A 12,204-nucleotide genomic window follows, 5' to 3' on the forward strand; every position below is an offset into this window, starting at 1 on the left:
ATTCATAACCGAAGCAAAAAAAATTATTTGACATGTCTTTGACAGATCCTTTGCATATGGAAAGGCAAGTCTTTTTTCTATTTAAGGGACTCGTGTAGTTCCCATCACAAATCATTGAACAATAATTTAAGATTCATATACATATCAGCTGTGATATATTCATCACCACACAAATTCTAATTTGACTGCTTTCAAATGATGCCTGCACTGTAAGGCATCAATCAGATATTAAACTTGAGACAGTAACGTCGGCATGCAAACATGACTGAATAGTGCACAGACATTATGTTCACTCTCTTCCATTCACTATATTACTGAATTGCATTGGAAAGTCATCAATATCACTAAAAGAGACAAATATCAGTCAATAAGACTTGAGGTGACTTAGATTTGCTGAAATATAAAGCTACATATGAATTAAATTTAGCAAAGAATAATCAGCTTCCATATTTGACAAAAAAAATGACGCCATGAGTCATAGTTAAAAGCACTGAGATATACCTACGGAAACTGTCCACATAGGTAAAATCGACCTATGTTTTGCTTATATGAGTGAAAGATTAAGGCATATTGTTCAAACTGAAATGAGATGGCTTCTTACAAGCAAGTTTCAGATGCAGGTTTCCATGGGATTTCCAGTGTCGGTTGTTTCTGATCCACACATAACGGAAAAGCAAGCTTTTGTCTCTGTATCCATAGTGATTGTTGCTGGGCTGTGCAAAGCCACAGGTTTGCCGTTTGTGTGGGTGTTTTGTAAGAACTGGATTTCAGATGACTGGTCACTGGAATGGCAGACAGGGCTGCTGTGATGTCTCCTGGGGTCGTTTCAACTCGTTTCTTTAAGGCTTAGTCACTGATTGTTCTAGTTTAGGTGAAGAACTTGCTTCATGAACTCATAAGTGGTGAAGGCAACGGCTTGTGATGGTATACAGCGGATGTAGTTGAGGGAAAGGCCACGATACAGTCCTTTCTTGACACCATACTGGGTGTACACATACTTGAGAGTTTTTGTGAGGCTGCTGCTCAAAAGAAATCAAGTAGAAAACATATTAGTGATCACAGACAAAACTTGTTGGGAATTTTGAGTTTAACATGCAGAGGAGATCTAACTGCTATACATGCTTTGCCTCACAGCAATAAATTATGTTTTAAAATACAAAACAGTTATTTAACTGGTAAAAAATCTCTCTATAGTATTGTTTTACTGTATTTTTGATCAAATAAATGCAGCCTTGACGAGAAAAAGCTAAAACCTCTTTCAAAAAATATTAATTATTCCAAACTTTTGACATGTAGTTTGTGTGTGTATGTGTATACACTGTATATGTATGTACAGTGTATATATATATATATATATATATATAGAGAGAGAGAGAGAGAGAGAGAGAGAGATAGAGATATATTTATAGAGGTTATCTGCCATAATATGAAAATAATTATCAGTCAGATTTTAATACTTATACATCCCTATATTATTAACAAAGCAGTACTTTTCTTCTAATTTACTTAACATTTTCACCAGTGTAAATCACTGAGGGAACAAAGACTTAAAATCATCCAAATTATGTAATACTCACCAACATTTGTCAAAATCAGGCAGTGACGTACCTAACTGCATTCTCCTCCGGGCAACATCTAGTGGATATCTGTGCAGAAACATTAGAAAGAATGTAGTATGTATGTATGTACAGTAACACAAATACATATATGTAGCAAACTTTTTAGTATAAATTTTAGTATAAATAAACATACGATATAGTTTGAGCAATTGCTCCAGCAACTCCACCACACATCAGATTGACGTGAGTCTTCAGCACTAGAACATCAGGGTTGTCAAGAGTTGGCTTGCCTAGGAGCTCTGGGAAGTGAGAGAGTCCCAGAGTCTTCAATGTACCGAATGTAAAAAAAGAAAAGCCTGGAACAGAGAGAAAACAGTGACATGAGGATGTAAGCTAAAGTGAGTAAAGTAAGTGTTTTTCAGTTTCACGCATTGTACTGTATAATTTACATAAAATAACCTGCATATGGAGCCATGCCAATTATTGTAGGGGTCAGACCATGGTAGAATCCAGAAATTCCTCCTTCCTTTAAAGATAAAACACTGTCATGCAAAATGGAAGCACAGAAAGGTCCTCAATTAATCTTCTTTCCTGTCTTCATACCTTAAGGTAAATAGTCTGAAAGGCGTTTCGTATGCCAGTGTAGCGATGCTCTCCTGTCACTTGAAACGCCAAGCGAGCTCGGATGACATCGAGTGGATAGGTGCAAATAACTGCAGTCATCCCTGCAGAAAGAATCCAATACAGATAAAGACAACGCTTATCATGAAGTTACAAGGATCTTGGAAAAAAGTCATGGAAAACAATCACAAACCTGCCATAGATCCTGCCATGAGCCGATGAATATGCCCAGATATTCCAAGTCGTGTGTTAAGGAACTGAAAGTACATCAGAAACAGCTTACTGCAAGCATAAAATAATCTAAACAGAGTGTACACTTGGCATTAGTAAAAAACTTTGTATTGATAACATCAAAGTTAGGGAACTACTGACAAAAATTTGTTAGTAGCCATAAGGTGACCATATACAGTAATTTCAAATATATAACCGTCAGATAAAATAATTGATTTTACTCAATATAATTGAGTAGTATTGATCAAGCCCAATCTCATCTGTAGAGATACATTTACAATTAATACAACTAATACAAAAATTGGAAAACAGTGTTTTTGATAACAGAATAAAATGCCCAGCACAAACTACCTTAACTTGTCAAATAAATCTGTTAATATTTTTTTGAACTGGATCAATGGTATAAATCATAAATTAACCAAATCCCTAAAATGAATAACAAGTGTTTCACTTGAGAGGACAGTTTAGCAGATTGTGTTTGATTATTGCCTATTTTTACAGCTGCTTGTGGAATACAATGTGACAAAAACAGCAGAAATAGTTTTGGATTCTTAACAACTGTACAACGGTCACGCTACCAAAAATATAATTATGGTAGGAACGCCAGTTTAAACAATGTTTAGTTCGTTATTCCCCAAGACTGCCATTAGTACATAATGACTATGAAACAAAAGTAACCTTTTTGTAGTTATCAAAAGCCATAAACTGAATGGCTCCATATGGGAAAATCCTGATCATCATGGCTCCATTTCCTTTATATAGTCCAAGAAAACCCTCTTTTTTTGGCACTGCCTTAAGTGTGGCAAACACTCCTGAGAAAAAAAAAAAAAAAGATAAGAGTTCTTTTCAAGTTACACAAAAATATATTTCTATTGGAAACAGTTTGGGTTTAACTTACCAAGGTGTTTGTAATGAGGATTTTGAGCTTGTAGTAAAATTTTCACTCTGTCAAGAGGCGCTATGGTGGACTTGGCACAGCATCCTGCAACACCTAAATATAAAAACAGATGAATATTTGATTGGTCAATTAATAATTTTAAAATAATAACAATCATAATAAAACACTTATTAGAAAACATTACTTTTTCTTTTTTTAATCTCCCTGCATGTCATGTGACCATTAAAAAAATAGTTCACCCTAAAATTAAGATTTCCTGAACAATTACTCACCCTCGGTCCATCCAAGATTAACATATTTGGAGAAATTCAGAATTACACCATTTGCTCACCAGTGCAGATCCTCTGCAGTGAATGGGTGCCGTCAAAATGAGAATTCTAACAGCTAATAAAAACACCACAATAATTCACCAGTAATCCACACAACTGCAGTCCATTAACATCCTGTGAAGCAAAACGATGTTTGTAAATAAACAAATCCATCATTAAGATGTTTTAAGCTTCAAAGTATTCTTTTCTTTGAAAAGATAAGAGTTCTTTGCTAAAATAAGAGTCCTCTATACTTAATATTGCTTTCTTCAGTGAAAAAGTCGCTTTGTCTAAATCAGGAGAGAAACATGCATAGATCAAGTTCTAAACAAATATGTTGGTGGATTTTGATTCAAGAGGACGACAGGGGATGGATTTTTTCACTATAGGAAGCATTATTATGGATTTTCACCAGAAGCAATGGTTTGCAGTTAAAAATCGTTTTAACAGATTTATTTCTCGCAAACATGCAGCTTTTCACTTTACAAGTTGTTAATTGATGGACTGGAGTCGTGTGGATTACTTGTGGATTATCGTGATGTTTTTATCAGCTGTCTGGACTCTCATTCTGACGGCACTCATTCACTGAAGAGGATCCATTGGTGAGCAAGTGATTTAATGCTACAGTTCTCCAAATCTTGGATGTGCTTCAATGAATCATTTTATATCAAAAACTTGAAAAATCAATGCAAACACAGTTAATAAAAAAAAAAAAATTAACTATAAATTTATGCATACTTGCATGCTACAAGATACCCAAGATTGGCTGTATATAAATACTTTAGTATATAATTTTTCTGTGATTAAAACGTCACCTCCAGCTGTGAAAGAGCGTAACCAGTAGTAGTAGTCTTTCTGGACAGGAGCTGGGATCTGAGCCCGGGTCCCTGAGGACACAGCCTCTGTCGTCATGATGGCTGCTATCAGGACTGCAGTACATTCATGGCTTCAGCACACTCTGAAATGGAGTAAACAAACATGTGAATTGGTATTATTATGCCTCAACTGATCGCTGGCATGGGCTGGACTATGCACAGAGGAAAGTCAAATCAGTCATAAACAGTTGGATAGCATTGTAAATGTATTACTTTATGAGTGCTTGGTTTGGGGAAATGTTAACAGATTCAGTTCACTAAACTATAAAAGACAAACCAAATCATATACAGGTGCCATCCATATAAGTAGTCAAAAACTACCATGGTAAATGTACAGAAACATGGCAATTTTGCTTACTAAATTACTGCGTAATTTTCTGGTCTGCTTTTTTTTCGCAACTTTGGCTAAACGTGATAACATTTCGTAACGTGCGCAAACATAAGGATATTGCAATACATAACAGCGATACTGTTACCTTGGTTACTGCAGTTTATTCCGTGCTTCAACCATCCATATTACACCAGAGACAGATTTCATTCCACATGCAATTTACACTTCATTATTTGCATCATTCACAAACATTAGTTTTCAGCAGCTCTGACCTGAATTCTTGGAAACAGATCAAATAAATCCTGGCTAAAATCAAGGTCATTGGTTGCACAACTGTGTATGGACCTGTGTGATCCTGAAGCTGACAGCTCTTCCTGATATAAACACTGTGTCTGAACTGCGTGAATACTGTACATCAGCGACGACAGAACTATTCGCGCTACATTAGATCCATCTAGTTCTTTGTATTTAAACAATGTACTTACAACACACAAGTCAGAGATCAGGAATACACGTTTTCACGTGTTTGTCGGCAGTTCCGTCCACATCGTGTCCTTCACTGATTCGTTTCCTGTCGCAGCATTACCACGTAATTGCGTGTCAACGAGCCGCACCACAGCATTTCATTTTGTGCGTTGTTTTTAGCATTCATCTACATTACATTCATTTATCAGACATAGTAAGATAAAATATTACATGTGATTTTTGGCAATACTGTGCATTGCAATTTTTTTTTTATGTGATGTGAAATTAAAATGTATTTACGTTAATCATGATGATGATTTTGATTGTTGTTGATTGCATTCATCTGATTTTTAGGAATTATTGTCTATATATGAAAACTGCATAATAGTGTAATAATAATGTATTGTAATAATGTATTATTACTACAAGGCACAATAGTTGCCTCACAATAATAATAATAATAATAATAATAACCTTGCTGATTTTTATTAATTGTTGTTGTTTGTTTTCTATTCATTTGATTTTTTGGAAAATGACTATATATGAAAACTGCGTAATAGAATAATAACAACAACAACAACAACAACAACAATAATAATAATAATTATTATTATTATTAATGCTGTTGTACATTATTATTATTATGGTGAGTTGTCTGTATATTAATGCACCAGGCAACTATTATGCCTTTTCATAATATGCTGTAATAATAATAATAATATAGATATAATTTATATATAATTATAAATATAAGATATAATAATAGCAGTAATAACAATTATGATCATTTTAATTATGTTTTTCTATTCATCTGAGGAATTATTGACTGTATAGTAAAATGTAATAATAATAATGTAATTCATATATAATGATAAATATATAATAATAGTAGTACTAGTAGTAGTAATAACAATGCTGATCATTTTAATTGTTATATGTTTTTGTATCCATCTGACTTTGAGGAATTATTGTCTGTATAGTAAAATTGAATAATAATAATAATAATAATTCATATATAATGATAAATATAATAATAATAATATAATATATAATAGTGTAGTAGTAGTAGTAACAATAATGATCATTTTAATTATATATTTTCTATCCATCTGACTTTGAGGAATTATTGTCTGTATAGTAAAATTTAATAATAATAATAATAATAATGTAATTCATATATAATGATAAATATAATAATATAATATATAATAATAGTGGTACTAGTAGTAGTAATAACAATGATGATCATTTTAATTGTTATATGTTTTTGTATCCATCTGACTTTGATGAACTATTGTCTGTATAGTAAAATTGAATAATAATAATAATGTAATTCATATATAATGATAAATATAATGTAATATAATATAATATATAATAGTAGTAGTAGTAGTAGTAATAACAATAATGATCATTTTAATTATGTTTTTCTATCCATCTGACTTTTTGAGGAATTATTGTCTGTATAGTAAAATTTAATAATAATAATAATTCATATATAATGATAAATATAATAATATATAATAGTATAGTAGTAGTAGTAGTAGTAATAACAATAATGATCATTTTAATTGTTATATATTTTCTATCCATCTGACTTTTTGAGGAATTATTGTCTGTATAGTAAAATTTAATAATAATAATAATTATTATTATTATTATTATTATTATGTAATTAATATATAATGATAAATATAATAATATAATATAATATATAATAATAGTGGTACTAGTAGTAGTAATAACAATAATGATCATTTTAATTGTTATATGTTTTTGTATCCATCTGACTTTGAGGAATTATTGTCTTTATAGTAAAACTGAATAATAATAATAATAATAATAATAAGTGTAATTCATATATAATGATAAATATAATATAATAATGTAATATAATATATAATAGTAGTAGTAGTAGTAATAACAATAATGATCATTTTAATTGTTATGTTTTTCTATCCATCTGACTTTTTGGAGGAATTATTGTCTGTATAGTAAAACTGAATAATAATAATAATAATATAATTAATATATAATGATAAATATAATATAATAATAGTAGTAGTGGATGAATTATTGTCTGTGTATTAAAATTGCATAATAATAATAATGATTAAATCATGAGAGGTATATGTAATACAGATATAACAGTAATATTTTTATGGCTGCTAAGCACTGGTTCTGAGACGAGCTCATTCACAGACAAAGGTCCTGCTGGATTGGTAAATTCAGAAGTGACGATAGTCATAGTGAAACTGACGTCAAGTCGTGGAACACGATTTAGATGTGTGTTAGCAGCTAGCTCAAAGCGCACTGAGTTAGCAGCCTACAAATTGATACGATAGATACTGATTTCTACACAGATTGACTATCCTGAGAACAGCAATCCAGTCCGGGTTTTCCCGCCGTCTCACGCCGACGTCCATTAAATATCCTGAAGTTGACTGGAGAGTGTAGGTCGAGTCTGGCAGAGGGCTGCCGTGAATGGATTGACATAAGAAGGATTTGCCTTTTATCAGGTGCTTTAGTCTCTGTGGCAGCATGTCAGTGTTACAGTTCAAAGATACGTTGTGAAGGCGTTATTCACGCGCGCCTGGGGAAGATCCATCGAAGAGCAATGCTGAAGGATCGGTCGTGTCGTACAGGCGGGGAATATTATTAGCCCTCAGACAGTGCATCTGTCTCTCCGGTATGTAAAGTATTTCAACTCCCTTCAAAGTGTTCATAACAATACAGCAACCCACGGATAGAGCCCCCTCGTTTGATTATTTGCTTCATGTCACGTTTGAAAGTTAGTAGACTTTAGTAACTGCTGTTAGAGATAAGCGTGTGAGAACGTTAAGCGATTAGTCAGCCACAGCGGCTGTGACAAAACCTAGTTAGTTCCCTACTTAGACAGCATTTTTGGGCATCGTAGGCGCGTGACTCGCAGTTTTGAACGCGCCTATGACGCACAAAAATGCTGTGTATGTAGGGAGCTCACTAGGTATGAGACAGAGCCAGTATATAAACTCGTGTGAGTGTCTTTAGATCCACTTGTCAGAACAAATATACCGGACGCTTGCCTAATTTGTATTTACATTTTACTCATGACAAGTACCAAAACACTAAGAGTCACATATACACATGTAAACAAACAGCTGAAACCAATAAACCTGTAAATATAGGACGTTTGAGTATCTATAATCGAAAGATGCATGGTACTTAATGATTTCCATAGCCATAAACCATATTTAAGCTACTATCATGGGTACTTGTCAAAAGAAATATGCCACTGTCCTAAAGCTATGGTAATACCAGAGCTGGGCAGATTACTTACAAATTGTAATCCGTTACGGATTCCAAATTACATGACGAAAATTGTAGTCGGTAACGTAATCCATTACATTACACATTTTAGGTAATATAATCAGATTACTTTTTGATTACTTTTGACCTAACTCGTTTATCACATTGATTTAAACAGGATAATCTTGTACCATAATGATGTAAAAATACAAAGAGTGAGAAAATATTCCTTTCATTGTAATTAACAGTAATAAGTGCATTAAACATTATATTATGTCAGGGTTTCCCAAATTGGGGTTCGTAAAGAAACTGCAGGGGGTTTGAGAGTTTAATGAAAGGCTAACAAGTAACTGAATCATAAAAATGTAAAATTAAAATAAATCATTTTAAAATAACAATCAAAATAATTCACTTACTAAAAAAAAAAAAAAGAAATATTTTTTATTTACCTGCACGCCATATGACCATTAACCAATGTCAGAGAAACATGAACGTGCAAGTGTGATACATAATTATTAAAATATTTATTTTAAAATGTCAGGGTACTTGATTGGGGGTCATTGGGGTCATTATGATTTCACTTTTTAACTTTAGTTAGTGTGTAATGTTGCTGTTTGAGCATAAACAACATCTGCAAAGTGTAATGCTCAAAGTTCAACGCAAAGGGAGATATCGTCTTTTTAGATGAGATACTGACATTTATTGATATTGTACCTAAAGGCTGCCTAATATTTCCTTTAGTGTACCAACATTTCACAATATCTGCAACTATTAATTTTTTTCCTGACAGAAATATATTCACATATGTTCTGTATTAACATAGGGAGTTGGTTTATGGTAGAAACTGTACAAAGTTTGGAATAGTGAGGAATACACTTTGCACCTACACACACAGTCATCAAACTATGTGATATGTCAGACATCATGATTATATGTTAGTTGATTAGATTACTCTATATGGTTCACATTACACTTCATTAGCTTGAAGTTAATGACCCAATTTAATGGCTTGGTGAGTGTTTATTATGTTTATAATTATTGTTTTAAACATTGATGGACTCATCCTTTTTTTAAATACCTGGAGGCCTTAAGTTTACATCACAGCCATGAATCACAATGTTCTACTTGTTGGTCTGTCCAGGGGGAGGGACATTCTTGTTCTAGAGTGTATTTGATTGGGCAAAAATCTGTGTAGTGTAGGATGAGTTTTCAGATGTGCTCAATCTGCTATAATTGAATTTTGTCAAATTTTAGGAGTACTCTAACATATAGATGTCTTCAAAGCCTACAAATATGGACCACAAGCCACAAACCCCAATTTTGATTTAAGGGGTCTTTAATAAACATAATCAGATGTGACATAATGCTACATAATTCAATAATGAATTGTCCTTTTCACAGGTAGCCATACATCCATATGTCATCAGTGGAAATATATACTCGAAATAGGGAACATTACATGAAAGATCTGAAAAGTACTGTTGCCCAGATTCACCTTTATACTGTTTCCCATGCCGGCTATCCTGAACTCCTCCTCCCTCACCCTCACTTGCTTCAGCTATGCCTCATACTCCCAAAGCACCCAAGAAGTCATCTTGTGCATCCAAAAAGCAAAATGTTAAGAGGGTGAAAGCTTCCACGACTAGGAGGCAAACAGTCAACTTTCTCAAAGCCAATGGCGAGATCAAGAAGGCCATAGACAAGAAACAGGCAACCAAGGCGGCCCAGAGGACTGCTGTCAGCAAGCACAGCAAGAGGACGGTCAAGAATGTCCTCGTTGTTAAAGGATCCAGGCACACGCGTGGTTCTTTGAACCAAAATGGCTTGTTGTCAAAACGTAATGGGAAAGGGAAGTCACCTTGCAATAGTGTCTCGTGTCCGAGGGAAGTTGAGTCCTACAGGAGAGTGGCTACAAAGAAAAAGGGAGGTCTGAAGATCAGGGAACAGGATACTGATACTAAAAGGTCAGAAGTTCATGATCCTAATGGTGATGGACAACAAAAGGGTGCTGTAATTCCCACTGGAGAGGGACAGAGCGTTAACATAAACTCAGAGCAAACTGTGGAGGATCACAGAGAGACTGTTGTTCACAACACTGACAAGGCAGAGGAAGAGACAGTGAAAGCAGGCACAGAAACTGTTCAAAACGAAAGCTGCTCTTCTCCTAGGGAGCAGCCAAACTCGGCGTTTGTTGAGCAGTGTGACCCTCATGACCCCGTCAATAATGTGGACTTTGCCTACAACAATAATACCTCAGGCCCAACAACTCCCTCCCCTTCACAATCAGATAAGTATGTTTCAGGTCAAATTGAGGAGGTTCAACACATCGTTCCACACATAAATGTTCCCGACAATTCTTGTCAAACCACTCCAGAAAACTCTACGGAAGCAGGTGAGACTGTAGCCTCCCAAGTGTGTCAGTCCTCCAATGAATCACCAGCACTTGAAAACATTGTAAATGCTCCCGAGAAGGAAAAAAATGAGTTTGAAAGCACTGCAGACGTGGACACCAAAGATGAAATTGACGATGCTGAAATGTCAATGAAGAAAGAGGGAGCGCTTTCTCTCCTCTCACTGAGCATGACCATTTACAACAGCACTCTTTGTGAAATGGGCCATGGGCCTCAGGCGACGGCGTTGCTCTCCAGTAGCACAGAAAGCACCCAGTCCTTGTTTGACAGCGACTCTGAGTCGGTTCTGTCAGGAAACCCTCCTCTCCAAGTTGAGGATATTCAACTGCGTTTACTTCAAATTCAAGGGAGGAGAGACAAGAAAAAGAGAATTTATTGCGGTGTTTGCACACCCTGTCTGCGCAAGATCAACTGCGGGGAATGCAGGAGTTGCCAGAACCCAAAAACGGGCTATCAGATCTGTAAGCTCAGGAAATGTGTTGAGCTGAGGAAAACGCCCCACATGATCTGTACAGGAGAGGTAAGGCACCTGACTTTTTGATCTGTTGCTTGCCCTAAATTTAACATTTTGAATTAAAGTCAAATCAAAGATGTTCAGTACAACAATTGAAGGGGTCATATCATAAGGAATCAACTTTTTCTTGATCTTTAGAGTTCAAGTTTAAAAAAATCCTTTATTAATTTTGAAGCTTTGTGATGTTACACAGATAAATGCATCCGTTTACACATCAGTGATGTCTATTGGGTGATGCATAAAAAAAATTACGATTGTCAGTCATTTGGAGTGCAAAATATGATCATAAATAAATGGGTAAATGGGCTTTGCATTAAAAATTATATAACCCATTTAATAATGACATTAGGCTGGAGAGGTTTTAAAAAAGGTGTTGAAACAGATTTTGACATTTTGTTGGTTTGCTAAACATACTTTTAGTTATGCTTATTACTGTCTTCTGACTGCATTGACTCGAGAAAATATGAAAGAAATAGATGATCACTGTTTTCAGGCGTAACCCATCACATGATTTACCATGAGCATTGCACGTGGCTTATGTGTCTATGTGTGTCTTTTTGAGAGTATTTGAGTGAGAGAGAATGAATGGCACTCTACAGATATTAAGTCTCCATGTTACAGTGGGTCCTCCATTTACTTGTGTGTTTGATGAGTCAGTAGTTTTAACACTTTGTCTGTTTGTCTTGTGCATGTTTAACTGAGG

General features: G+C 34.5%; 2 protein-coding genes across 5 annotated transcripts in view; one reads left to right on the top strand and one right to left on the bottom strand.

The window, feature by feature from the left end:
- slc25a16 (solute carrier family 25 member 16) overlaps positions 1 to 12,204 on the bottom strand; it is a 55,880-nt gene that overhangs the window by 731 nt on the left and 42,945 nt on the right. Inside the window, exons 1-10 of one of the 3 annotated variants that reach the window (XM_058794945.1) lie at positions 5,309 to 5,634; positions 4,433 to 4,575; positions 3,310 to 3,402; positions 3,090 to 3,223; positions 2,374 to 2,437; positions 2,163 to 2,284; positions 2,019 to 2,085; positions 1,753 to 1,915; positions 1,578 to 1,646; positions 1 to 1,019 (exon numbers count right to left, since the gene is read on the bottom strand). The exon at positions 1 to 1,019 is cut by the window's left edge and continues 731 nt beyond it. In XM_058794945.1, coding sequence (XP_058650928.1) covers positions 863 to 1,019; positions 1,578 to 1,646; positions 1,753 to 1,915; positions 2,019 to 2,085; positions 2,163 to 2,284; positions 2,374 to 2,437; positions 3,090 to 3,223; positions 3,310 to 3,402; positions 4,433 to 4,529 — 966 coding nt within the window. In that variant the 5' untranslated portion in view covers positions 4,530 to 4,575; positions 5,309 to 5,634 and the 3' untranslated portion in view covers positions 1 to 862. Of the gene's footprint in view, positions 1,020 to 1,577; positions 1,647 to 1,752; positions 1,916 to 2,018; positions 2,086 to 2,162; positions 2,285 to 2,373; positions 2,438 to 3,089; positions 3,224 to 3,309; positions 3,403 to 4,432; positions 4,576 to 4,968; positions 5,276 to 5,308; positions 5,635 to 12,204 lie in introns of those variants that run through there. The other 2 variants (XM_058794946.1, XM_058794947.1) reach the window with 2 other exon arrangements.
- tet1 (tet methylcytosine dioxygenase 1) overlaps positions 7,388 to 12,204 on the top strand; it is a 54,873-nt gene continuing 50,056 nt past the window's right edge. The window contains exons 1-2 of one of the 2 annotated variants that reach the window (XM_058794941.1): positions 7,388 to 7,977; positions 9,978 to 11,507. In XM_058794941.1, the coding sequence (XP_058650924.1) occupies positions 10,137 to 11,507 (1,371 nt within the window). In that variant the 5' untranslated portion in view covers positions 7,388 to 7,977; positions 9,978 to 10,136. The remainder of the gene's footprint in view (positions 7,978 to 9,977; positions 11,508 to 12,204) is intronic. The other variant, XM_058794942.1, reaches the window with a different exon arrangement.

The sequence above is a fragment of the Onychostoma macrolepis genome, chromosome 13 (assembly GCF_012432095.1).
Source record: "Onychostoma macrolepis isolate SWU-2019 chromosome 13, ASM1243209v1, whole genome shotgun sequence".
Lineage (NCBI taxonomy): Eukaryota > Metazoa > Chordata > Actinopteri > Cypriniformes > Cyprinidae > Onychostoma > Onychostoma macrolepis.